Genomic DNA, 27,379 nt, shown 5'->3' on the forward strand with positions numbered 1-27,379 from the left:
AGCCTGGAGAAGTGAGGATATACTCAGGAGAGAAGAGGAATAAAAGTTAATAGAACTAAGAAAGAATACATATGTGTGAATGAGAGAGGCAGAGAGGTGCAGAGGTAGTGAAAGTAGAAGTTTAAATACCTGCAGTCAACCATCTGAAGCAATGGACAGTGCACAAGAGAGGTGAAGAAGAGTGTGCAGGCAGGGTGGAGCCAAGTGTCCGGGGTGATTTGTGACAGAAGGATATCAACGAATGTGAAAGGGAAGGTTTACAAGGTGGTAGTGAGACATGCTTTGATGTATAGTTTGGAGATAGCTGAAATGACTAAAACACAGCAGTCCGAATTGGAGGTGGCAGAGTCGAAGATGAACTGAAGACGCTTCTTGGATAAAAGATGAAATGTCTTCAAGCAAGTCCAGATGCTTTTTTTTTCCCCCCCAAGCTCCATAGACTACGATGACCTGGATAACTGAGACCCTTCACAGACAATCGAAGATGTAGTTTTCAGTGGGAGAGATCAGGATTTAGTAATGAGTACACAGAGGGAATAGCAGTTTGATGAGGTAAAGCTGAGATGGTTTAGACCTGTGAAAAGGGGAGATGGCAGATGTATCAGACAAAGGATCTTGAAGATGGAACTGCCAAGCAGCAGGAGAAGAGAAAGACAACAGAAAATATTCATGTATGTAGTTAAGGATGGTATGCAGAGGGTTTGTGTGACAGAGGATAGAGTGTGATGCAGGCAGATGATCTGCTTTCAATCTGCTCAGGCCAAAACAAGAAGAAAAATATTGCTGGATATAGGCCCTATATAAAATTTATTTTTTGTGCTCGTGACAAAATAAAACTAAAACTGCAAGAGCACCCAGAAAGTGTGGACATCCACCAACTGCTGTTAAAAACTAATAAATTATTCCAAAGAAATAACACCATGCATGCCCCATGGGTGCAAAGTTCAAAACAGTGACTAGAAAAACATTCAGCAGTGATACGAGAAGATGGACTATGGGGGGCTCCTTCCTGAAGACATTTTTTGTGTCAAACACTTTTATACTGTTACTCTTCTATTTTTGTATTGGTTTAAGGTAGAGAGCTTTATGTAAATATGTCAGGTACCACAGGCACCAGGTTCAATGTACACTCATTGGCCACTTTATTAAACAAACATTGCTAGTACTGGGTTGGACCCTCTTTTTCCTTCAGAACTGCCTTCATTCTTCGTGGCATAGATTCAACAAGCTGCTGGAAACATTCCTCAGAAATGTTATTCCATTTAAACATGAAAGAAACACAGAGTTGCTGCAGATTTATCTGCTGCACATCCATCATACCAATCTCCTGGTCAACCAACTCTCAGAGATTGAGATCTGATAATTGTGGAGACAGATCTGGGCTTCATGTCTTTACGTAATTAACAGGGCACCGACAGATTTTGTGTGAAAAAACATTTATTATATTTTAAAAAGGAGTTCATTCTATACATTAATGATGAATTAAAAAAAAAAAAAAAAATCCCAAGTTATTTAAAACATTGACACACACACACAAAAAAAAATCAAAACAATGGTTATATAACATTATTTTTATAATGTTATACTCAAAATGCATTAAAAAAAAAACAAACAAAAAAAAACAACACCTCAGCGGCTCCCTATGATAAGTGCACTGGCAGGCCGTATACCACGGGCGCAGAACCTATCAGATATTTCAAGTGAGTGGCCTGCCGAGACGACCCCATGAAGTCGAGGAGCGGTGCCCCGGAGCCAGCAGAAAACCACGACTCTAACAAGGCCTTGGTGAAGCGATCAATATCCCGATCTGTGACATCCCAGAGATTTCCCAAGATGAATGGGCTAAAACAAGCAAACAAAAAAAAAATAAATCAAAAAGATGATGACCATAAGACATGTTACAAACTAGATACTCTACAGGGTGGGCCATTTATATGGATACACTGTAATAACATGGGAATGGTTGGTGATATTAAAGTCTTGTTTGTGGCACATTAGTATATGCGAGGGGGCAAACTCCTCAAGATGGGTGGTGACCAAGGTGGCCATTTAGAAGTTGGCCATCTTGGATACAACTTTTGTTTTTTTCAAGAGGAAGAGGGCCATGTGACACATCAAACTTATTGAAAAACAATGGTGTGCTTGGTTTCAACGTAACTTTATTCTTTCGTGAGTTATTTACAAGTTTCTCTTTGTTCACAGCCATTGACATGTCGAGGAGGTTAACACGTGAGGAGTGGATCGAAATTGTGTTGATATCTGGTGAACGCAGTAACCAGGTCATTGCAGCAGATTTCAATGCAAGACACCCTACGAGACCACCCATCTCCCATGCTACAGTTAACAAACTGCTTGCTAAGTTTTGTGAAACTGGTTCAGTGTTGGATTTGCCAAAATGTGGACACAAGAAAACTGTCACTAATGAAGAAACATCAGTGGCTGTCCTAGCTTCATTCAGCAAGAGCCCACAGCGTAGCACTGCAGCATCTCAATGAGGATGACCCAGATCGGCGCACCGAATTTGCAGAATGGGCAAAACAAAAATTGGAACTGGACCCTCAGTTCACGCAGAAGATTTTGTTCAGTGATGAGGCAAACTTTTATGTGAATGGTGAAGTTAACAAACAAAACCACCGCTATTGGTCTGACACTAAACCACATTGGATGGATCCCTCCAAGACTGTTGGAACAACAAAAGTGATGGTTTGGTGTGGTATATGGGGTACAACGATAGTGGGTCCATTCTTCATCAATGGAAACCTCAAGGCCACTGGATATTTGAAATTGCTACATGATGACGTGTTTCCCTCTTTATGCACTAAAGCTGGCACGTTCCCCGAGTTTTTCCAGCAAGATGGTGCACCACCACATTATGGGTGCCATGTCCGAGCATTCCTAGATGAACAGTTTCCTGGAAAGTGGATTGGTCGTCGTGGGCCAGTTGAATGGCCCCCAAGGTCTCCCGATCTGACCCCCTTAGACTTTTATCTTTGGGGTCAAAGAAGATGGCCGACTTCTAAATGGCCACCATGGTCACCACCCATCTTGAGGAGTTTGCCCCCTCACATATACTAATGTGCCACAAACAGGACTTTAATATCACCAACCATTCCCATTTTATTACGGTGTACTATATAAATGGCCCACCCTGTACATAAGATTCCCAAATATTCCTTCTGTTAACAACAGTTTGTTTCAAAAACTTGCAATTAAAACTGCAACAGCAGTATTAAAAAAAAAAAATTTATGTTTATTTTTCTTTATTTAAATTTTTGTTTTTAGGTTGTAATCATAAGTGCTTTGTTTGTAGTGCACACATTAAAAATAAATGCATACAATGAAAATGTTTCACATCAGCTATTATAACTGCTTCAGCCATCAAAAGGAAATGCTGTGCATTTCATATGATCACGTTATCCAGTTTTCATTCAGCTGCACATGAATGAAAATGCAAAAATATCTTACCAGCCTGCTATGATGTAATTTAGCACAATGCCATTTCCTTCCTGCTGTCCCCGGACAGCCAGGGCTCCGCTGCTGCAGCCAAACAGCAGAGATGCTGCCCTCAGCGGCCGTTTGAGAACAGCCTGGCTGTCCAGGAACCGGGCTCCTGCTCCATGGCCCACATAACTAAAATCATGGAGAGATAGATTAAAAAAAGTGAAACTCACAAAACGAACAGAAAAAAAAAATAAATAAAAAAAAAATAGAAATACAAGGTAAAAAAAAAGATGGATGGAAATCTGATGACAGAACTGAATGTTACGAAAAACAAGCCCTAATTATGTAAAATAGAATGACTATTATATGTTTGACAAAGAGAAAGTTTTATTTTTGATTAAGAAATCAGTCCCAGTGTGAACCATCTACAGTAAAGCTCAGGGTCACCATCCAGACACCTTCACTTTCTGCATACTGACCCTTACTTATCTCCAGAAGGCCCTCAAAGTAGCACATTAAGCTTTGGGTCTTTTTGTACACATCTCTATGTACACATGGATTTGGACTCGTTCTTTGCCTGGGTAACTCAGACACAGGCAGACTTGTCCTCAAGCTACTCCAACAAGACCGTGGTTGAATTATTTTTACTAATAGATAAACTCTCACCCCAACCTCTTTCCCTTAAGCCCTGACAGGTACACCAATAGCATGATGCTGCCAAGATGAGAGTATTACCCAAGTGATGAAGTGCCTTGGAGTCCATTACAGTGCTTAGTGGTCTGCTTACAGAGTTAATTTTTACAAGTATGTATATATATGTAGTTCATTCAGGTTGACATTATTGGTTTTGATGCGTTTTTAAGGGAGACCTTTTTTTTTTTTAAGAATTTTAAAGTGAATCTTGAAGAGAGAAAAATGTTCAAACAATAAAGGGGTTTGAATCTGTAGTTAATTTTTACTTGAAAAACTGAAACTCACATGTAGACGTCTTTTGTAGCAACAGCTTCTTCTAGTCGGCCCAAGGCAGGTGCAGCTCCACACACTCCTTCCCAGTCCGGTTTACTTTAATGAGAATAGAAAACTGAACTGATGAAAAACATTTATGCATGGACTTGTGCTCAATTACTGATATGTTTCAGTCTCACCTGCAAAACCAGTCTTTGAAACGCTCCTGGGAGTTTCCTAAATTGTCATCAGGATCGAGCACATAAAACACTTTCTTTGCATCCACACCACGCCTCAAAATAGACTCGGAGTCAGTCTAAAAGAATGATTGAAATAATGATAACATTGCGACTATTGAAATCAACTATTTCATTAGCAATACAGACACTTTGCATTAATCCTTGACAGCATGGGAATGTCTTTATTAGCATTGCAGTTAATGAGAGGTGTGAATGTTAAACACCTTAACATACATGTATGAGTCCTACCTGACAGTTATAGAGCTTAATCATACCTCTTTTTGAATGCTCAGTCCAAGCAGCGAGTGCAGAGAAGGCATCCGACTTACAGAGCTAGACTTTAAGACGGGAATGCTCTCCCACGGCAACTTCTGAAGGTACTGCAGCAAAAAGCACAAAAGCTCATAAGCAGCAAATACTTTGTCTTCTCACAAGTGATACATTGCAGTGGTGTTTTTCAACTCTTAGTGACACACATGCCTGCATTAGCTATAAAAGTGAATTCAGTATTTCACAGAGATGATGAAACCAACCTTGTCAAGGATTAGAACCACGTGATTTCGGGGCTCATCCCTCTGTAAGAGCTGGGACACAGCAGTGTGAAGAAGCTGATCACACTCAGTGTCCCACTGTGGAGAAACTCCTAGAGTGAATCTTTTCAAATCGTCTTCAGATAGCACAGGAGATGCAGAAAGCAGAACCTAAGACAAGTCAGAGGCATTAGTGGTCAGAATAATCGATTAGAACCTGATGTTAAAGATCCATAGAAATGAAACAAAAAACAAACAAAAAAACACCACCTTCAACATCTCTTCTTGCACTGGCACTCCCCTTGCAGATAATGCCTTGTAAAGGTGTTGGGTCTGTTTGGAAAGCTCAGCATCCAGTGAAAGGGGTAGAAGGAAGGTTCTCCAGCATCCAAGCAACCTCTCCATGTCCTTCAAGAGTTGCTGAAGGTGAGATAGCAAAATGTTTCCACTTTAAAAGAACGCTCTAAAACAGCAATTCACATTGCTCATAGAAATTTTGTTTCCATGACACTTTTTGGTCTAAATGACTGTTTAACAAAAGTACGTGAATAATGCAGGCACTATGAAGTCCAGCAACGTCATTTATCTGTAATACTTACCTCAACTCGAGAGTCGAGAGTCCTGCGGCCCTCCCACCACTTGGCTTTCTCAGACACACAGCTCACAACCTTCTGCTCGACCAGAATACTATCCATCTCCTGGACTAACTGGCTAATGGGATGCTGCACAACAGAAAGTCAAAGTTAGTCATTATCTGTTAAAAATATGATTTAAGGGTCTTATAAACAAAGCTGGACAAAGCACTGGGTGCTGTTGAGTGTCACGACTGAGGCATGAAGTCACAGAACCAAACAAAGTATTTAAATTCAGGCGTCAGATTATGACAGTAATAAAATTCCCTTACTTGATTGTTTCTAGATTTAAGCTCCCTAGTAGATGCACCTATGCTATAAATTTGAAAATCCTAGGTGACTTCTTTCTTAAGCTATTGCATTCACAAGATTTTTAGAAAACTTGACCTCTGACGTTGACGAGATTAAAAGTTGTCTGAGATTTTTAATAGATACACTTATGGTATAAAAATCCTACGTCTCCTTGTTCATGTTATTGTGTTCACAAAGTTGGGTGGTAATACCCCATCAGTCTTTTTATGGCTGAGAGGTAAAAACTATGTTAGTTTACATTTTCATTTTGCATTAACTGTAAATGTATTTGCTTTAACGGAAAAAAATAGATCAACAGTCTGCTGAAAACCTTCACCTTTTGTTTAGATGTGTCAATATAAACTGTGACAGGAGCAGAACTTTTCTCCAGACGTGTCAGCATGATGCTGTTGCCCATTTCTCCTGGTTTGACTCCCATTACAGACATCACACATGCCGTCACTCCTAAAACAGAAAGTATAGACAGAGAAACTGTCAAATGATGTTATTTAGGTCACATTGATAATGCAAATTCTGCTTTTACTTAGCTTAGCCTTTCAAATGCTAAAGATTCTGACATAGTTGGGCTATGGATGCTAAAAAAGAAGACGCTCACTGCTGTCAGGGTAGCAAGAGAAATCAAAGAAAGTATTATTCTACCTGAAGGAAGGTGCTGGATTTGTTGGATAAACTCTTGGCCGTGGGTCTCTGGAAAAGTCGAGGGGTCAGCTGTTGGGAATGAAAAGATGTTCTCCATCTGAGTCAGCCTCTGTTCACACACAGTCTGAGTGAGCTCATTCAGACTCAGAGTATGCATCTTGTCCTCCAGCTCACTGGAAGCCTTTTTCAGCTTTCTATTACAATAGAAATGACAGGTATCAGAAAATAGAATGTCATGAGTGGAAAATCATAAATTGACACTTCATATTACAGGTGCTTACTTGAGACAACTGGCTATATGCCTGATTGTGCGATGCCGACTTGTGATGCCCACAGAATGGCTATGTAGCATTGCTGTGGTTATAGAGTTTTGCTGTCCCGTAGTCAAGGCCAAAAGAGCACACAGGGTCGGATAAAGAGTGGGAGGGGGGAAGTGCTGAAGAGTCAACCACGCTGAATGGAGCAATGACTGAACATCCTTCAAAGTGAGATTGTCTGAAAAAAGATGTTAAGGATGAAACTTCATTAGGAACTCCACATCTAATATATAACTTCCATGTTTATTTTTCTATTGTTGTGGTCCTTCTTTGACACTTTGGATCAGATAATTACATTTTAAAACTTAAAAACCGTGTTAACGTACAAATCTGGTTTACAGTCGAGGTATCATAGCCTTTGTTTTACTTTATAAAGCAACCCTTCCTTTATAGTACTTGAACTCATTTTACATTGTTTTCCTTTTGCTGGCACCCAATCATAAGATACAAGTATAAATCCAGTCCATTAATAATACTGCATCATCTGAATTTGGCTCACCTGGCCTGCTGTCTGCATGAGAGAGGTGGATTTGTGCATTCTCTCTCAGATGACCTCTGCTTCTGAGAACAAACAGCTCATCTCTCTCCAGATTACCACACATATCCCTCCGCAGCACCTCAAAATCCACGTCTAGAGAAACAGTCAAGATATTCTGTTAGAGACTATAGTGACCACTATGGATATTTGTATTTGCTTGCAGATATTTGTTCCTCAAGTAAATGTTGTGAAAACTAGAACTACGCACTTTGCTGACAAGAGAGTTAGGGAGAAACTTCTCTGTAATCTGAATTCACTGATGTAATTTAAAAACAAAACAGCAATACATGTGAATGACTGACATGTAGATTTTTTTTTAAGTTCCAAAATGTGCACAAAATACATACTGTTATCTTTACTTGCAGCTGAATTGTCCTCAGCATCTGATGTCCTAAGTTGTTCAATGCTCATGTCCAGAATTTCTGGAGTTTCCTCCTCAATGGTCCTCATTGTGTCTGGTTCCTCCACAGCATCTGCGGAAGCTTGTTTTCTGGTTCTTCTTGTTGAACCAGGCCGACAGACGAATGTCTCGTCCTCAGAAGAAGCAGCACGAGGAACCACGGTGCTTTTTTTCCCTCTAACCTGCCTCTTGGGGGGAACCTTCTCTGCAGGTGCATCTGGGGTTGTTTTGGTATTGTGGCCAGCTCTCCTAGCAGTTGTTCGTGTCTTAGAGGCTTCAGCTTTTACTTTGGGCTCTGCCTGCGCATTAGCCTCTGAGTCGCTTTCATCACTAAATTCCACCTATAATTAAAATTTAAAGACATTTTTCTTATTTTTGCATAAAATTGGAGTGCACATCATGAAATAATAAAACCTCACATCATTAGATGCTTACCTTGAAACGGGATTTCTTTGTTCGTTTAGGAGCAGCAGGCACAGGCTGAGCTTTGCCTTGAACTGGAGACAACTCTTCATACACATGAAACTGTAGCTTAGGAGCAGTCCTTGATGGTTTCTGCGCTGAAGCAGGGCATCTTACCTTCTGTACAGGAGTAAGGGCCAAAGTAGGTACCGCTGTGTTGAAGTCATAAGAGCTGAGCTCTTTAACAAAAGGATAAGACTTTACAGTTACTGGTGTGATAGGAACCTGACTCTTCTCTTTGGTTGAGGAGCTTGTGACTCGAATCTTAGGTTTGACAGACCTGGTCTTCTTTGCCTCCTTTTTTGGATCAGCAGTAACTGAGTTTTTAATGACGTCTTTAGATTTTTTCAGTACAGATGCAGGAGGATCAGTTTTCTGTTCTGATTTCAGGTCTTTGCCCTCTTTCGGCATATTCCAAGTCCAAGCTTTTGAGAAGAGCTCCTCAGGAGTGCATTCGTTTTTGGCAGCCAAGCTTATCAAGGATGCAATGGCTTTGGCTGTCATTAGGCCTGCTCTCACAGGCCTTAGCATTGGAGAAGGTGTAGACTCAACAAAAGCTAACCCAGCTTCCAGTATTTTCCATATAGCACAGACCTTGGTAAGGCTCGGATCTACCCCAGACAAAGCCATGTGCAGATAAACACGGCCAACTATATCCTGCATTAGGGAGGGTTTAGAAATAATCTTGCCAGTATCGTACAGAGGGAAGAGTTTAGCCAATTTTACTCCAAGTTTGGCAGTAACAGTCTTAGAGCGGGATAATGTTGCCCATTGAAGTTTGGAGCTGACACTGGTGTCATTCGGATCCAGCTGAAGAAGCAGATCAGCTTGTGCAGCTGCCCAGCGAGCAGTGGCACGACCTAGACAGGGTTCGGAGCAGCAAGGGCACTGACATTCAGGTTCATGGGTCAGTGACGACAGCCAGCGGTGAGGCAGGGCTTTGAGAGGTGGAGAGCCGGACAGATCCTTCACTATAGGCTCTTTGGAGGTCCACCTGGTGCTCAAGATGTCCTTGAGATCATCCTCTATGGTTGGAAGAGGAGACTGAGGTCTCTGGACAGGACGACCTTTCCTTGGCTTGATTTTCACTTCAGCCCTCTGCACCTGATCAGAAAAATCTTTGGGAAAACAAAAGAGAAAAAAAAAGTTACAAAACAAAACAACAACCTTGCAACATATTTTATAATTTCACGTGGCCTCTGGTAAGTCCAGTCTCATTGTCTATTGTGACTCAATAACATGAAAAGCAACATTTCAGTTGTGATCATATCATTACCTTTTTTTGGTAGTCAACACTATTAAACTAACATCTGGCCCCATGTGACGGAGCTATACATTTACAGACCTGTGGAGCGCTCCAGAAGATTTCTGACGATGTCCAAATCAGTTCTACTTTCATCTTTTTCTCCCTGCATCAGCTCCAACTCAGCTTTTATCACCAGCAACTCGGAACATCTACAAAACAAACAACAAAATAAAACACTGTTAACAGGAATTTATATTTTACTGTGCTCAGTGTAAAAAAAACCAAGCCACAATAAAAATGTCACTTCAATACATTAACATCACCAATGTAGACAAGCATATAGACAAATATCTCATAAAAACTGCATTTTAACTCACTACCATGTACATACTGGCTGAGTGTTTGAAGTTTTATGGCCAGTTTCAAGGCTTCTAGACACTGTAGTCTGGCGTCATTAATGGCCCCGCAGTCGCTCCTCACAGACACCATCTTCTTAGAACAGTTTAGCAGTTCTGCAAGCAGCTGCCACTTAAGTGCCAGGTTATCTCCTGCTCATAGGGGATAAGAAGGGAATAGGAAGACAGTTACAAGATGCAAAACAAGCACCGATGACTTTCAGAATGAGGGACAAACATACCCTGGTTGATGAAAGCCACGTTTGTGCTACTGTTGCTGCTCGTGGTAGTCCCATAGAGGCCCTTTCCCACCAAAGTGACCAGAAGGCTGCAAAGAAGCTTTAGGCTCTCGTACAGGGCACCATCTGAAGTACTTATACCTAAGAGATACATACACACAGCTCCTTACCTGATTATACTATAGGTGAAACTTCTTCGCCATATTCTAACAATGCAAAATTAAAAACACACAAGGCCATCTGGCTCAAGAAAGAGTTGCAAGTGCTTCTAACCTTGTTCCATTATAAGATTTTTCTGAACTTGGGGAAGCAGAGCTGCATCTATGCTCAAAAAAGAAGCGCTTGTTTGCAGAGTCCGTGCACGCAGCAAGTACCAGCTTTTTGACTGTTTCTGCTGCTTCTTTAGTTCCTTCAGCACTTCAATAAGGCAGCGAAGTCCACAGTCAATCTGAAATGGGAGCAAACACAAGAAGGGCAATTAAAAGACAAAACCCCGCCAACAATGATAACTTGCAAGAATAATATGTTTTAAAAAAATCAAAATCAGTGGATTAATGTGAAGAATGCTACATACCTGCCCATTGTTGTAATGGCATTGAGCTTTCACCAGGATTGCCAGTAAGGACAAGGATGAAGATCCCTCTGCTGTGTTACTTGGGAGAACTGATTCCACTTGGTCTAGCTGTGTCTAAAAACAATATGGTGCATTTGGATATTGCCTCTTATTAAACGAAAGCATATAAAGTAAGAAAGGTTACTAAACAGCATGCATTACCTGCGCCAGTTCTGTGGAGCCCAAATCAAGAAGAATACTGGCTGAATGAATGAGCGAGCTGGCACAGGCCTCGTTATCAGCCAGTTGCCTTGAGAAGTCCGTCAAAATCTGGAGAGCCTTCAAAGCCTGGAGAGGCTAAACAACAGAAAACCAAACAGTTACAAGAAATCTCTCTGGACATACACTTATTCTGGTAAAGTTTGAGATCATAACTATTTAACATAATTATTATTTAACACACAAAAAGGATTCAATCATGTCTTTTTTTGTCTTCTTTTTTTTTTAAGTGGATGAATTGGTGTTTAGATAACTTGCTGGAAACAAAAATTGCAATTTTAATGAAAACTGGATTAATGGCCCAACATGGTCAGTGAATATTCTTGCAACACAGCAAACATACCATTACTTGCAGTGCAGCTTCAAATAAAAAACAAAACAAAACAAAAGAAAAAAAAAAACACGTTCAACCAATTAATTTTTCATTGGTTTGGTTTTACTGTATCCAAATCCAGCTTTAAAAGGTTCAGCAATTCATTAAAATGATCTCAATGACAAACTTAAAATTTACATTTCATGGTTATATAAAAAGCTCAGAATCTATTTGTACAATAAAAAAAACAAACAAAAAAACCCAAAGTTAAATGCATAGAGAGACTTTTTTTTTTTTTCTTTTAAATGTGGTTTAATAAAATTTGACTGGTAGATATACATCATACTTGTATCCAAGTGACAATACAGTTGATTCTGATAAGCGTTAAAGTGCCAAAGAGTGTTTGAAAGTGGTTACCAAGTGGCAAAATGTGCTTCTAGAATGACTGATATTAGCAAAACGGAGCATAAAGAAAACATTTTACACATCCTGTGCTGTTACCTTTCCCATGAGTCTGAACAGCGATGCAGTCACACCAATGGAGCGACACGTCTCTTTTGGCTCTCTGACAGAAGGCAGGGTTTCACTCTGAAAAATAGTGGTCCAAATATCCAAAGCGCTTTCCAACGGCTGACACAACTCTGAAGACAAAAAAATACAAGAAAAAAAAAAGAAGAGGGCTGTAAATATCACACAAACATATCCAGTAACAAACAATAATCAGTTTAGATTTGACTGACGGGGGAAAAAAAGTTTCTTACTGTGCTCTGCAGTCAGGTTGAAATGCAGCCCTTCATAAACCGGAATACTGTCCTGTGTTTTCTGCTTGTCTTCATAATCAAAATCATTGTTTCCTATGGAATTGGTCACACACTGTGTCTGCTCACGCAGCTCTTTCCTTTTTCTGTCACTATCAATGGCCTGGTTAAAAAAAAGAAAAGAAAAAAACAAACAAACAACAATTAATCCAAACACAAACAAATAAGAAGTATCAAACTAACACCAGAAACATTACATAAAACGAGGAGGCAAGCTAATATGGCTGTTGTCCTTCTCTAAAGAGCCAATCGACTGCTGAACTGGGAAACAGCTTAGCCACTTATGTTCGTGAAACATATCATGAAACTGTGCACGTGCACATGCAGAGTATAAAGCTTTTAAAAAGTATTTCGGGACAAAGCCATCAGACTTTGATGTCTGGTCTTTACTGGACTCAACTGCTGATTCCATACACAGCTCCCTTAAAATTAAAATATATGTCTCTCTTCCCATTCATAGGGACCTCTAAATAACCTCTCATGGCTGCCACTATGCAAACTGGACTTTACACTTTCAGTTTTACTCCTTCTCACACCTTTGTGCAAACAAACAACAGCAATCCACAAAAACAAGCAGATGATTGATGACACAGCGCTCACCTCCTGAAGGTTCTTCTCTAGAGTGCAGATGTAAAGCCATAGCAAAGCATGGGCTTTGTCATCCTTCAGTTTGTCTGCATTCTCTGGAGTCTCTGGTTCTTCATCAAGAAGTCGTAGAGCTTCGTGAATAAAATCCACTGCTGAGCTGTGTACACAAATAATATGACATAATGAGCACAGAGAAAACATTTACTTTCCATAGATGGTGATAACCCAAGTACACAGTTTGGTGGTACACTAAAGAATGTATTTTGTCTCTCAAGGGCCAGAGTTCATTAGAACTGGTGCAAAAAAAGTTCTTACCAGTCAGTCTGTTCACTGAAATCCTGGAAGCACACAACTTTGGCCATTTCACAGAGGTAAACAGCCCGCAGATGTATATGGGAACTCTCCTCGTGACAGATATCCAACAGATCACACAGAGTGTTGTACCGTTCCTGGGCTGTATCTCCTGGCATCTCCTTGTAAGCACTAAGCTCTTCCTCCAAAAGGCGCAGCATTACATTCTCATCAGGTACATCAGGACCAAAACCGTCACGCAACGTCCTGCTCAAGAAATGGCCAACACAAAACAAACATTTATTTTTTTAAATCAATATTCTACTCATTTAATATTGTTAGAAAAGACAAATTTAAGACAAGCATACGATAAAAGTCACTTCATTAGTCCTTGTTGGTACCTGAGCCTAATGTCTCCTTCAGAATTACATGCTGCATCAGTCTTTGTTTTCACCCACAGCGATACAGGTTCAGTCATGTGAGCAGTGATTTTGTCCCCCAAAGCCTTCAGCCACAGGATCACCCAGTCCAGAGCTCGATCATACTGCCCAGTCCGCCGTGAAGTTTGCACAGCCAACATGAAGGGCCGGCTCAACTGTTCACAAACGTAAAAACAGACTTTTTAAAGAAAGTACTCCAAATATTTAGCAAATATAATAAATTTCCCATACGTTATGTTGGTTTCATTCGTAAACCAACTGCTGCAGTCTGCATACCAATGTTTGTCATAAACCCCCAAATTTCCCCCTAGCTGTGCCTCACTACAAAATATGACCAGAGATATAAGATTACACAATCATTAAAGAACACTTACCCTATCCACAGAGAGAGAGGCAGGGCAATTTTTGCACAGATCCCTGCAGAGGATTTCAACTAGGATAAAGGCTTTGTCATAGAGACGTCTGTTGTACAACCCACAAGCCAAGTTGCTCACAGCAATTACTAGAAGACACATGAACACAAAATGACAAATAAAAAAAGTCACAAAAACCCTGACCAAATAAACTGAACTATTTACCTTATGGTATTTCTTATTTGAGCTAGAGACAAAAGAAAGTCAACAAAACTTTCACGTAATTATATTCTTTAAAAGCAGTTTTGTTACTTGATGTTTCATTTATGCACGTCAGGAAAAATCCTTCTATCTAAAGTATGGTATAATTTAAGGAACCCTTTCATATAATTTCATTTCAAGTGAAATGACAACATTAATAACAGAAAATCACCTGCTTTGATGACAATGTTTTCACTAGACAGTTTATGCAGTTCTGTCATCATCAGTCCAGCTGTGGCTTGGCAGTAAAGCAGCACTCTTTCCAGTGTGTCACTGTCCTCCAGCTACGTACAACAAATCACAACCAACAGTTAAACCAAGTACAATCAGAACTGAAAAAAAACAACAACACAGAAATATATGATTTTTCAGTTTTGCCAACACAGTCCTCATCATCTACAGAAACACTTTTGACTGTATGTGCACAAGTCAAACAGTAATAAACCAGAACAATTCTATTATCTATAACAGTGGTTAACAAGCAGCTTTCTCTTTTTGAATTTGTTTACCAAAATGTTTTTGTTTTTTTTAAAAAAAATGAGCTATAAAGCAAGAACTTTCCAAGTTCAGTTTAAGAGAAATATATATATATATAAAAAAAGATCAAAATCATTCTATATTTTTCCCTGGTCATCCATGCCCCTCCTGCAGTGGCTCTAATCCCCACTGTTAGAGAACCACAGCTCTGTATTGGCAGACAAAGTACATATTTTTTTTCCCTCTTTCTTCTTTTCTAAATTAAAAAACAAAATCAACAACAACAAAACAACAACAGTAAAAGAAGAAGAGCAAAAGAAAGTTATTAACAGCACAATGTAATTATAAGAGAAAATATCTAGTTGGGTCTTAGTTTTGTTACTTTCCTTGAAAAACATAATCAAAACAATGTTATGTTGTCACTCTATCCATCCCTACTTACCTCAGATGCAAGCATGCTCTCGTAGGCAAACTCAAAGCCTTTGTAAATACTGAAGCAAAGCGACTTCTGTAGTCTGCTGCACTCGGCCTGGCATGACAAGTTCTGAAAAAGTAAATGTAAAAAAAAAAGAAAAAAAGAAAAGCACTTATAATCAGGAAAAAGTCTGTTCTTCCAAACTTCAACCCATTTTGACTCGTCAGAGGCAATGCTAACCTTGTTTAGTATCCTCATTACGCACTCTTGGTGTTCCTCAAAAAAAGAAAACAAAGCCAGTAGCACCGGTCCACTTAAACCCTTGTCATACCCACTGTCGACAGCCCACACAACAAAGCTGCACCCTTCCAGAAGAGCATGACCTTCTCTGTCACCCAGGTTACCAGAGACTGATCTCACGGCCCTAGCACACTCTGTTAAAGCCTGGCGAGCCTCATCACCTGCTTTCACTGTTGAATGAATCATTACTCCCCATTTGGCAAGCACCACTGCTGTACACTGGCAGCTAAGAAACTCTGAGGCCTTTCTCTCAATTTCACTCAGGAAGGAGGAAGCCAGCCTGTGGTGGCCAGCCTTACACAGCACCTTCAATATAATCAGCACCATTTCAGAAAGCACATAAAAACGTGACGCTGCACGCTGCTTTGAGCCATCCCCATCAGAGTCTTGATCACCAGTCCAACATGTGTTAAAAAGTGTGTTCATTTCCTGTAGAAGAATGGAGGTATCCTCCTTTGTCATCACTCCACAGCTACTCTCAAATTCAGTGATGATATCTTCAATGTATACAACAGCTTTAGGCAGAGATGGAGTTGCATTTTCAGTGTCCAAAAGCAAAAGAAAGCTCAAAGCCTGCATCTGGCAGCGCAGTTTGTCTTGAGGATTTAAGATTTTCTTGTCTTTGGCAGCAGATAGTCTGTTCCACAGCACGGAAAAACAGCTCCTCACAAGAACACAGTAGTCTTCTTCATCCTACAGAAAATACAAATTTTGTTAAAGTATTAATTTTTCAACTCAATGTCGGACATACTTCACAAGATACTCTTGTAGAGAAAGCAACGCATACCTGTTGGGCTTTAGAAAGACGACTGTAAAGTAGTCCAGCTATGTGGCTGCACAGAGTGTGAACTTCTATGCTGCTTAGCTTTTTGACAATATGGAAAACAATCTTTTCCATGTATAAGGGGTTGCTCTGAAGCACAAGTGCTGCAAAGATGTCATAGCCATGAAGAGAAAGCTCCATCAGCTTCACCAACTGAGCGATGTGCTCCAAGTCAAGGCCTCCAACTCCAAGTTGATGGTTACAAGCTCTGATGATCCGGTCACACAGTGTGCGACCCTGAAGCCCGGGCTTACCCTTTACATAATTCTGCAAAATAAAGACCATACATAAATAAATCCAGCTTTCAAATCGAGAACGTAGAGGCAATTAATAATGGATTAATATAGGTACATTAACAGCTTGTGTCAGACTAGCAATGTAACGTGAATTCTAAAGTTAATAGTATTCTTCTTAATAAACCCAACCTCGAGTTCGTGGAATAAAAGTTCCGTTTCTCTCACGGAAGCAGTCCGCTTGATGTATTCGTCCACCTTTAAACACTTCATGACGACAGCTGTGGAAAACACGTTAGCCAAGAGTAAATAAAAGATAACTTAAACTTCAATACAGTGGCTAGCCTAGTTAGCGTTAGCAACAACGTCAATACACTATGACGCTATAACAGAATTTTAACCGAGAACAGTTACTGCGACTTACTTGAAGGTCGACGTCTTTAAAAATGTTTTTTGTGTGTAGATAAACAGGTTTTTAGCTGCCCGCAATAAGCAACATTTCCACAATAGTGTAATGTTGTTTTTAATAGTGTACGTTAAAAAAAAAATTACTATCAATGTCCGCCGCTTTCCTCTCACAGAATTTACTCCCCCGCTCACTGTTTTTAAAAGATCGTTGAAGACCAATCCGACAAGACATCCGTTTTAGCCGGAAACAGAATGAATTATGGGTACCGTAGTTTTATTGAGTCTCACTTCATATAAATCGTACATTAGCCGGAAAAATGCAGAAATCACACTGAGAACTCATTGTCAAAATCTTAAATTAAGAAAAATATTATAAGCAGTAATTAAACTTTATGCTTGTAAATAATTATACATGTCCATTGTCGTATTATATATTATATTGAGGAACACATGTTTGTAAACTATTAAATAGCGTCATGGGGGTGTAAAGAGTATTTCATCCTACTCCTTACTAGACATTTAAATTGTGTGGCATATGGAGTTATTAATGGTGACTTAATTTTGTTTCGATTTTTACTTTGTTTTCTGTTGCTCTTTTATTTACATGTTTCAAATGAAGCAGTCAATCACAATCTATTTTCAGCCCATATAAATCAAAGATAGCTCATTATTTCATTTATATGTTAAAGGTATTAGTGCCATGTTGTACTTAATTATCATAATTATTAATAATAATTAATTATTAATTAATAATAATGCACAGTGACAATGGTATTTCAGAGCACATTTTGAGTCTAAAATGTGGTTAAAAGAGGAGAAGAAATCTGATGTAATATTGGACAGCTCTCATATAAAGGGAAACAGTTACAGATAACTGAATAGCTGTATTTTATATAAACTTCAGATTGAAATAAAGTGACAGGCATTATATTTGGGTGCATAAAATTGACAAAAAAACCTTTTTTGCACAGCAGCAGCAGCAGCAGTGAGATAAGCAATGAAGGGAAGTGATCACCCTTGGGATTTGGTGAAGGAGTCCACTGTGAGACAATTTTTTTTAAATTAATATCTTTATTTATATTGCACTCTCCTTAAACATGGTTTACAAAGTGCTTTCAAAGAAGACAGTCAGGTCATGTGCCCATGCCTTATAAATAATCCCACAGTTGAACTACTGATTAACTAAGCCTCCCTTCTTGATGACATGCTCCATTGCAGTCTTTTCAGAGATGTCCAGGCTGACCTTGTACTTGGCCAGGATTTTCAAGATGGGCCTCAGCTTTAGCCACCACTGAGTCTTTGGAATACGATGACTGCAGAGGGAAATCAATGAAATCAAGAGATCAGATTCTTGAGTAAATATGTAAAACATTCTTTCTGAAGTTGCATTTAGCGCACTAGATAGCAGAAAAGAATAGAAATGCGGTCTCACTCAAAGTCAGTCTGTTCTGACAATTCTGCCAGAGGCTGAAAAACCAAAGCTCTCTTCCTCATGCCCAACACGCAGGCTGAATCCTGAGAGTTGGCGAAGATGCGACCTTGAGGTTTAAAGTTTAAACAGCACAAGTGGCATTAGCCCAGGGAACATCGATGGTCAGCAAGTCAATACAACATTTTGCTTTCTGAGGTATACTGAAATCTCACCATGTCTGTAGCATTCCTTCAGCTTGTCAGTCAACCACAGGACAGACTTCATCCCCATCTTTGTGCCAAAATTCCTGTCAAAAGGACTAGGGGTTCCACCCTGATAACATACAGGTTTCCTTTAATGCATAATATTGAACTGGGTGTCAAATAATGATCTTGGAAACAAAAAAACAAGAAGATCTTCATTAAGCAGCGTACCTGCTGCATATGCCCAAGGACGTTTTTCCTGCAGTCAAACACGCCCTTACCCTCCTCTGAGTACAGGTTGAAGATAAAGTCAGTGGTGTAGTTTGCATTGCACTTCTCATTTCTAAAACAAAAGTAGAATAACAGATAAGATATGACCTCCAATGGTGAACCCTATGAATGTAATAATGTTGATAATTCCCTCAAACCTCAGAATGAGTCCTCTCTTCACTGTAGTCTTCATCTTCTCCACCAGATGTTCCACATTTAGCTACAAATTAATTATTTTTTTGAAGTCAAGAATCAGAAACCTGTGTTTAAAAATATCCACATATCCATCAGTGATTCTCATAATGAGACAGACAAACCTCTAAGTCATGAATGTTGAAATGCTCTTCATAAATGTAGGCTGCATCAGCTCCACCTGCTAAAGCAGCCGTGGTCGCCAGATAGCCGCAGTATCCTCCCATAGTCTCTATAATGAATACTCTTCTCTTGGTTCCAGCAGCAGATTGCTTGATCCTGTCGCACGTCTACAAATGCAGACACATGAGAAGAGAACAATGTGCTGCATAGGACTTTGATGCTTTGTTGTTTTGTTGTGCTTAAGAGTGTGCCAAATAAGAGCTTTACCATAGTTATGGTGTTGAGGGCAGTGTCAGCACCAATGCTGAAGTCGGATCCAGGAACATTGTTGGACACAGTAGCGGGAACAACAACGAGTGGGATACACAGCTCCTCATATTTCTCTCTAGCTTGCACCAACTGCAGACCTCCCAAAAATGCCTATGAGGAGAAAACAGTAAAAGAATGAGTGTCTGTCGTTCTTGTTTATGTGCTCTCAATGTGACAGGAAGATATTGAAACAGAGTAGACTGGTTTCATCCACACAGAAACTCACCTCCACATTTGTTGTGGGTAACTGGCACTTACCGAGGGTTGGTTTTGTGTGTGTGTGTGTGTATGTTTTGCAATTGCTGTGAACCTGTTTCTGTGCTTGTTTTGGGTTAATTGAAGGTGCATGTACTGGGTTGTGCTTCCACTCTAGTGCACAGATGCTCTACACTACAAGCTCAGCTGTCACATTTTCCTGATTTTCTGTGTAGGCCAGAGCCTACTACATGCTGCAGTCTGAAGGCAACCTACACTGTAAGAGGTCTGGGTTCTATTTTTAACTGTGAAAGTTAAAAATAGAGAGCGTAGCTGACCTATGGCACAGCTGGCTCTAGCTTTGGACTTTGTGTTTTGTCATTCTCCAAGTGGGAATTGGATGCTCCCTCGTGGGTGCAAATGTAAACACATGTTAAATACGTTATTACTGTGTTAAAGAGATGTGAAATGCTGCATCAAATACATTGTTTGTTTGTTTTCCAGAATGTACTGTTTTGTGTATTAATATTTTTAAATTATAAAAGAAATCAACTTAAGCTTACTCTGATACAATGCATTAAATGGCAACATTTATGCTAATACTGTACATGGTCCCTTTTAAATAAAACGACTTATACTACTACTACTACTACTACTACTACTACTACTACTACTACTACTAATAATAATAATAATAATAATAATACCTGCATTTACTCTTTATCCCTGCTCAAACCTAAAATATGTAGGTTATGGTGTGAATACTGATCTACCTGTGGCATTATCACAGTCTAATGCTGCTCACCTCAAAGCCTCCGATAATGATCACAGCATGAATGTTGAACTTAGTGATGCTCAGACTGATCTTCTCCATGGACTCCTGAGGCAGGGATCTTCAGAACAGAAGAAAGCCACATGATAACAGATTATATCTCCCTAAGATAAAAGTTATGGAGATGTAAGACTTGTAACTGTCATTACTGCACTTGTCACACCTCTTTGTGCCCAGGAAGGAGCCCCCCTTTCCAGTCCATCCTGCCACTCCAGACCAGCCAATGGGCTCAATCTGTGGAGTCACAGAGCATGTGCTCTATTGTATGTCATGGTTGTGCACAGTTATGGTAAACAGCTGTTTAAATGCTTAAACAGTAAACGGTCCCTGGTCTGGCTTATTTATTTAATTATTATTTTTTGCATGCAATTAGATTACCATTCCATGGGCCAAGCCATCGAAGCCATCATGCACAGCCAACATCTGGTGGCCCTGGAGGAGTCCAGTTCTGACAGCTGAACGGACTGCAGCATTCATTCCAGAACACGGAGCTCCCACATTCAGTATGGCGATGTTGATATTACTCTGGCAAAGAAATATTTACAGAGATATTTGATTTTTATTAAAAATATTTACAGAGAGATATCGTTTTTCAATGAGGCTTAATGACTGAAAGACAATTTATTTGGTAGCACGGCAGTTTCACACCTTTGCCTCTGGGGGGCGGACATGAGCCAGCATCTTGTAAGTGTTCCAGTTGTTCTCAAAACTCCTGTTGCCAGAAATTAGAACAAAAAAATATAGACATTGAAAAATTATTGCAGCACATGAGCATTTCGTATTAGCAACACAAAAGTACATGTCTCACTTTCCCCTGAGCTTCACCGCGTCATCATACCGCCCCTCAGCCATGGCTGTTGTGACATCTTTAGTCTGATATAGGTGAAGGTGGAAGGAAAAAAAAAAAAAGTAAATTAAAAAAAAACCAAATCCAGGTCAGATATTCTAAAATATCTTAGAAGATCCCGTGTGTCGAAATCTGACTTTTTGTGTGCTTAGGATCTTAACTCACCACTTGCACACACTCTATGAGCGGAAGTCTGACAGCCATGTTTCCCGACAAGCTGACCACACAAGCAGGAGTCTCTGGTGTGGCCTCCAGTAGAGCCATAACTGATTCCACTCCCATTCTGCTTGCCTGAAACACATTTTTGTTTACAGAGTTAACTTTATAAAGAAAACAATACCAGCCGGTGATTCATTGTGAAGATCTTACTGAGACATTACCAGGATTCTATCAAAGGCAGAGGGAGTCCCTCCTCTCTGCACGTGGCCCAAGATGGTTGTGCGGGTGTCAAAACCTAGTTTCTTTGATACCAGCTGCACAGACAGATGATTTATGAGCAGTCTTTCTAACTATAGTCGAGCTTAACGTGGTATTCTGGAGTGCTGCCAATACTGACCTCTTTGACATGATCACAGGTGATTGGTTTACCTTGGCGGTCCATCGCTCCCTCTGCAACAATGATAATATTCAAGCGGGTGCCACGGCCTCTTTGCTAAGAGGGACAGAGTAAAACACAGTATCGCAATTCACTTTTCATTGTCCTTCTATGGACTGTAATGAAGCCAAAGTGAACATGAATGTGAAATCCACCTCTGTTAGTCTTCTGAACAGATGCTCCTCCCATCCATCATCTGGGGGCATCTCTGGGATGAACACCCAGTCAGCACCACAGGCTAGAGCTGTCACCAAAGCCAGGTAACTGGAAACCAAACAAACAAAACCAAGTAATATTTTTTCTAAAACTTTAAAATATCTAACACTAATATTGGGTACATATTAAAATGAGATTTTTGTTGTAAAACGAATTCCTAGAATAATGATAATAACAAACACGATAAAGCAATGTGACCAAGTAAACATAGGATAAAACGAAACAAAATATCGTCCTCAATTTTAGAGATGATATCAAGAATTTGTGGATTCTTTTTAAAGAAACTGGGATGACATAACTTGAACACACATATATCACACACAATTCATCACCTCCATTTTCATCTATTTTGGTGTCAGTGCCATATTCTGTGGTTCCACAGAGATAATGTAATTACAGCTTTGTGACCACTGAACTGACACTTGCACTGATGCGCACAAAACACTCACACAAGCTGTACTTACCCACAATGCCTGCCCATTACCTCCAGGATGAAGGTCCTCTGGTGACTGCACAATAACAGATTTTTGGTCAGGAGTTCTGAAATCAGTTGTCTCCTTTGTTCACATTTAAAAATGCAAATGCCTCTGGGCATACCTCTGTGCGGTGGTGGTGATGGCATCCACAATCTCTATGATGCGATGCAGGGCAGAATCAGTGCCGATGGTCATGTCAGTTCCACAGAAGTCATTGTCAATGGAGCCCACCATGCCAACAATATTAAGGTGGGAAGCGGACTTGGCCTCATTTACCGTGATCTTACCTGAGGACCAAAAGGACAAAACACTTGACAAATAGGCTAACAGCAGTAAAATGCACCACGCCACGTTCCATAACTAGCCCTGTGATTGGCTGGTGATCCAGAATCGGCGCCAGGCATAGGCAACCCTGAACTGAATAAGTAGTTTAGAAAATGATGGATGTTTCATAACAACATGGGTTTATTGTGTCGCTAAGAAAAGTGAATTCTGTGTTTCTCACCGGCTTTAACAAGGTCTGCCAGCAGCTCGCTCCACTCTGTTCTGAATTGGTTTGCACCCGTCAAGCTGCCATCACCTCCAATCACACACAGGTTGGTGATACCCAGCTTGACTAAGTTACAAGCAGCCTTTGTGCGACCCTCCTTGGTTCGGAAGTCCTGACAGCGGGCACTGCCGATCACAGTCCCACCCTGACATCAGGCAATGAAGAAGGGTTTCAGACCCCGACAAGAATCACAAAGAGGCTAATAAGGAGAATGGCAGCTGCAATTATACAAAATCTAAGCACAAATGTTTAATTTCTGTTTAGTATTGCAATTTAAAAATGCTGATATTTAGCTGCTAGTTTTATCTACTGCTCTAGAGTGTAGCAAAAAGTAACTCTGTGACCATTTTTTAACATAAAAAACAATAAAACAAACAAAAATGAAAACCCAGCAGTTTTTGCATCCTTGTGTGTTCTCACCAGCTGCAGCATCATTGACACACTCTCCCACGTAGCAGGGCAGATATGGTCTCCTCCATCTACTAGACCCTGGTAACCCTGTTAACAAACAAGAACAATATCACCTCAGTGACAAGGGTCATATCTTGGATAAAGCTTGGGGCTTAATAACACGGGAATCTTAGTGATTATATAGTCAGCTACTCTACTCCGTCAGTTGATTTTATTATTATGATGGGGATATTAGGCAGTGGAATATATGCAACATAGAATCAAATAATATTTTTAACATTTAAAAGGAAAAATAACAAGCATACACTTTTTATTTTATTATATATTTACTGTTAATGGTAGTATTAACTGAATAACAATATTAGGTATGGTAGTTTTGGTTTGTTGCACAAACATCATGCCGAAACTGAACATACCACCTGGAGCTCTTGAATCTGTGTTTCAATGATTAATCTGAAGAAACCAAATGAAGTTAAAAGCAGAATTTACCTCATGCACAAAGAAGACCTTGGCTCCAGTGTAAATTCCCACTCGGACTACGGCCCTCACAGCTGCGTTCATACCTGCAGGAATAATGTATAGGAAACTTATGACAGCACAAAAGTTTGGTTTAAATTTTTGGGATAGATGCGGCACTTCAGCAACTTCCTGCCTAACATATGTATGTTTAATGATTTAAAGTCTGAGTGGTTTCAAGTTTTGTACCATTGCCCACAGCCAGAGGGTTCTGGGTTCAAACCTGGGCTAAAGGTCTTTTGCGTAGAGGTTTCTTGTTCTCCTTGTACTCCCACTGCCATCAAAAACACACAGGAGCAATTCTCCTGTGATTGCCTTTGGCTAAGGTGCTGGGTTACACGTGGAGCTGGCCCCCAGAAGCTACATGCATGAATATCCACCGCTCCTAATCCTACAGATTTTCTTTACCTATGGCAGGGATGTCACACTCCTTTTACAATATGGGGGTCATACGGTCCACTTCAATCTCGGGTAAGTTAGATCAATGAAACACCTTTTTCTATCAGTACAGCGATGTTTAACTGCACATTTAATCCTTAAAATAATTTAGTATGAGAAAAAGCAATGCAAAGTCAATCACAACAATATATCCCAGTTTTCTGCATAACAAAGTCGCCACAACTCTTTGGGCATAAATTGTTAGAAATAAAATTGTGTAAAAAGACAGAAGAGGTTCTGGTAGCTCATTCTGCAGACTGTCCTGCAATTATCAAATACAAGTTTATATTTATTAACAAAAATATTCTATTATTTTATTACTGGACACATTGTTGAAATGAGAATAGGAGTGAAAAAACAAACAAACAGGAAGGTTTCTGTTATTTGTTTATCTATTATGGTGGTATGTAAATGGCCATAAGAGAGGTCTTTATTGATAGGAAAAGCTGTAAAATGCATGAAAATACAGTTAAAAGTTCAAAATTATGCCCTTCTTAAAAACTTATGATAACTGGATTAGCATATTTTCACAACCGATTTTTACACCTCAGCCTCGTGGGGATCAATTAAGAATATTCCACCCTTGCTTGCATTATTTTTAGTTTTACATCAAAGTCTGTCTGGTTGTCTCTAAGTTAGTGTGGTAACTCGAGTAGGCTATTTACTCATTCCAAGGCACCATTTTCTTTGATAATAATCTGCACTGATTTAGCACAACTAATCTCTGCAAGTATAATGACAGTTCTTTTTTTAGACTTCATATTAACATGCTTCATCAGCTGATAAACACCAAATGGGAGCATCAAGAACCACAAGAGAGCTGATAGTGGTAAACTGCTGGAAAGGAAACTGGGCCTGTGTCTGCTCTTTTGAAGGGGTTGTTTAAAGGACAAGATATGGTTAAATTAACTTTAAGGGTGCCAAGAGCATCTCCACTTATGGTGTAAAAAAGGAGAGGAGAGTAAGGAAGAATTGGACTGCACTCCCACTCTATCTCCCCCCTTTACAAACACATGACAGAAAGGTCACGCCTCTAAAATTAGCCCCCATAACAGATACAGTTCTACAGAGAAAGGTGGAAGGAGAGGAGGAAGAAACTTGGTAAATGACATACAAGTTCTAATGAGGATTATGTATTTTAGGAAAATAAAGAAAGGTTAGAGATATTGAGTTTTGCACTCTGTTCAAGGATCTTATACATTTGAAATGGAAAAAAATGAATCATTTGAATAGCTCACTGCCTCACATGCTTACATTACAGGATTGTGTGGGGTCACTGACACGCCTCCCAAAGGTCACAGTGGAGATATTCCTCATCAAGTTAAAGGTCAGGGGAGCATCTATCTCTGTCTGTAGTTCTACCACGTCTGGGTGAAGTCCTTCATGCTGCCCTTTTACATAAGTTATCCATAAGAGTGGATAGCTCAGTAGTTTAACTCCTTAGAAGGAAAATCATTAAATATGATCAGTGAGTAAAAATTTGCGAGTAGTTACAGTTGATATTAAAATAGAGCTACTGTGGTGATTAAACTTGGCAGTGAAGTTTGTCTGGGCCATTCTTAGTACTTTAGCTAAAACTAATTTACAGTGTTAAGTCAAATTCATTGTTATATATGCACAGTTTGTATTCATCATATTTATTATTTGTCTTTGACAACCAACAACAGTTTCAAAGACAAGACTTAAATTCTTGACTGTATTGTCACTGCTGATGAGTCCCTAAGCGCTGATTTTCACCAGTCAGATCTGCCACCTGCTGAAACAAAACAACATCAATACTGCCCGGGCACACCATGCTCCCCGGAGACCATCTACTTACCCTGGGCATCGCCTCCGGAGGTAAGCACGGCAATTGCCCGACCCACTCCCATCTTCGTGGGGTCGGTAGGACTCTGTTGTGCCATGGTCCTGGAGCTGAAGCTGACTGGGAGAAAGAGACCTTGAGTGCAGAAATCCCTGCCACCCTGCTGTACTGTGTACAGTACAAGGAGCCTCTAAGTCAGCCTGCCTGTTATGGAAAGTAGTAACAGTTGCAAAAGTGCACAGCCCAACTATCCTGTTGGCAGACATTCGAGGCACACATAGTTGTGCTTACGCATTTAGACACACACACACACACACACACACACACACACACACACACACACACACACACACACACACACACACACACACACACACACACGCACGCTCTACCAACCCCCCTTCCTCAAAATATGGTTTGTCCCCATGCTGTCCCATAAGGCCATTGGGACACAGTACAGCCAATCTAACAATGTCCACCGCCACTGAATAGGAGCATGGCAAGGTTGTACTCTCAAGCCATGTCAGAGGAACGCTGCACAGATCAATGCTGGCGGAGATGGTGTTTACTTTAATTGCAGTCTGGCTTACCAGCAACCTCTGCTGAGAGGTCATCACCACCTGTGGAGGAAGAATTAGAATACAATGTTATCTTAACTGTGATCCTACCACAGCTGTATGTGACTTAACTGTACATGAATCACTGGTTAATTTTTACAAAAAGCACACCCATCAGTCACTTTAAAGTGCAAACTGGCATTTCACTCACATGACAGACCCTCCCTACAAAAGATGAGCTTCTCCAGCATTATCCTTCAGCATTTTCTCTCCTATCCATTTTGTAATTTAAAGCATTAGTGATCCCTCTGCAACATCCTCTATCTGTACATTGCAGTTAGTTTACTCCCACAGGCTTTATCTTATTTGTGTTTTGCTACAGGCTGCAGTTGATAGGCTGGCTCCTTAGGAATGAATGCCGAAAAACAAACAAAAAACACACGATAATATATATATATATATATATATATATATATATATATATATATATATATATGTATTTTTTTTTTTTTTTTTAAATTTTGTTTATAATAAGAAAAAAGTCTCC

General features: G+C 39.9%; 2 protein-coding genes across 2 annotated transcripts; both read right to left on the reverse strand.

Moving 5' to 3' along the window:
• Positions 1-1,610: 1,610 nt before the first annotated feature.
• Positions 1,611-17,071, reverse strand: espl1 (extra spindle pole bodies like 1, separase). Its single transcript, XM_006807555.3, has 32 exons — positions 16,904-17,071; positions 16,672-16,760; positions 16,211-16,513; positions 15,364-16,116; positions 15,151-15,252; positions 14,404-14,515; positions 13,992-14,119; positions 13,579-13,772; positions 13,202-13,444; positions 12,899-13,043; positions 12,242-12,401; positions 11,982-12,121; positions 11,111-11,245; positions 10,910-11,023; positions 10,609-10,783; positions 10,339-10,476; positions 10,093-10,249; positions 9,801-9,910; positions 8,429-9,573; positions 7,941-8,334; positions 7,555-7,686; positions 7,020-7,233; positions 6,739-6,932; positions 6,416-6,543; positions 5,755-5,877; positions 5,426-5,575; positions 5,159-5,326; positions 4,901-5,005; positions 4,587-4,702; positions 4,420-4,503; positions 3,466-3,630; positions 1,611-1,842 (listed from the first exon to the last, which is right to left on the reverse strand). The coding sequence occupies exons 2-32, from the start codon at positions 16,750-16,752 to the stop codon at positions 1,641-1,643; spliced, it is 6,510 nt and encodes a 2,169-aa protein (XP_006807618.2). The 5' UTR covers positions 16,753-16,760; positions 16,904-17,071; the 3' UTR covers positions 1,611-1,640.
• An 867-nt stretch (positions 17,072-17,938) lies between these two features.
• pfkmb (phosphofructokinase, muscle b) lies at positions 17,939-26,534 on the reverse strand. The gene is made up of 22 exons (XM_006807556.3): positions 26,291-26,534; positions 24,007-24,080; positions 23,527-23,604; positions 23,062-23,251; positions 22,678-22,843; positions 22,545-22,589; positions 22,020-22,128; positions 21,826-21,921; positions 21,650-21,742; positions 21,435-21,560; positions 21,231-21,295; positions 21,071-21,134; positions 20,801-20,947; positions 20,586-20,656; positions 20,396-20,483; positions 19,354-19,506; positions 19,089-19,253; positions 18,930-18,991; positions 18,733-18,844; positions 18,532-18,631; positions 18,320-18,425; positions 17,939-18,200 (listed from the first exon to the last, which is right to left on the reverse strand). The coding sequence occupies exons 1-22, from the start codon at positions 26,373-26,375 to the stop codon at positions 18,059-18,061; spliced, it is 2,337 nt and encodes a 778-aa protein (XP_006807619.2). The 5' UTR covers positions 26,376-26,534; the 3' UTR covers positions 17,939-18,058.
• Between the last annotated feature and the right edge of the window lie 845 nt (positions 26,535-27,379).

This window comes from Neolamprologus brichardi, chromosome 5 (assembly GCF_056152115.1).
Source record: "Neolamprologus brichardi isolate AB-2024 chromosome 5, ASM5615211v1, whole genome shotgun sequence".
In the NCBI taxonomy this organism is placed as follows: Eukaryota; Metazoa; Chordata; class Actinopteri; order Cichliformes; family Cichlidae; genus Neolamprologus; species Neolamprologus brichardi.

Coding starts and splice junctions, on each gene's coding strand:
- espl1 (XM_006807555.3), bottom strand. CDS start 16,752: ATGAAGTGTTTAAAGGTGGACGAATACATCAAGCGGACTGCTTCCGTG. Junction 16,117..16,210: donor GTCTTTCTAAAGCCCAACAG/GTATGCGTTGCT, acceptor TATTTTCTGTAG/GATGAAGAAGACTACTGTGT. Junction 4,703..4,900: donor GACTGAGCATTCAAAAAGAG/GTATGATTAAGC, acceptor TCATTCTTTTAG/ACTGACTCCGAGTCTATTTT.
- pfkmb (XM_006807556.3), bottom strand. CDS start 26,375: ATGGCACAACAGAGTCCTACCGACCCCACGAAGATGGGAGTGGGTCGG. Junction 22,844..23,061: donor GGCAGACCTTGTTAAAGCCG/GTGAGAAACACA, acceptor TTTGGTCCTCAG/GTAAGATCACGGTAAATGAG. Junction 20,484..20,585: donor TCCTTCCTGGGCACAAAGAG/GTGTGACAAGTG, acceptor TCTGTTCTGAAG/ATCCCTGCCTCAGGAGTCCA.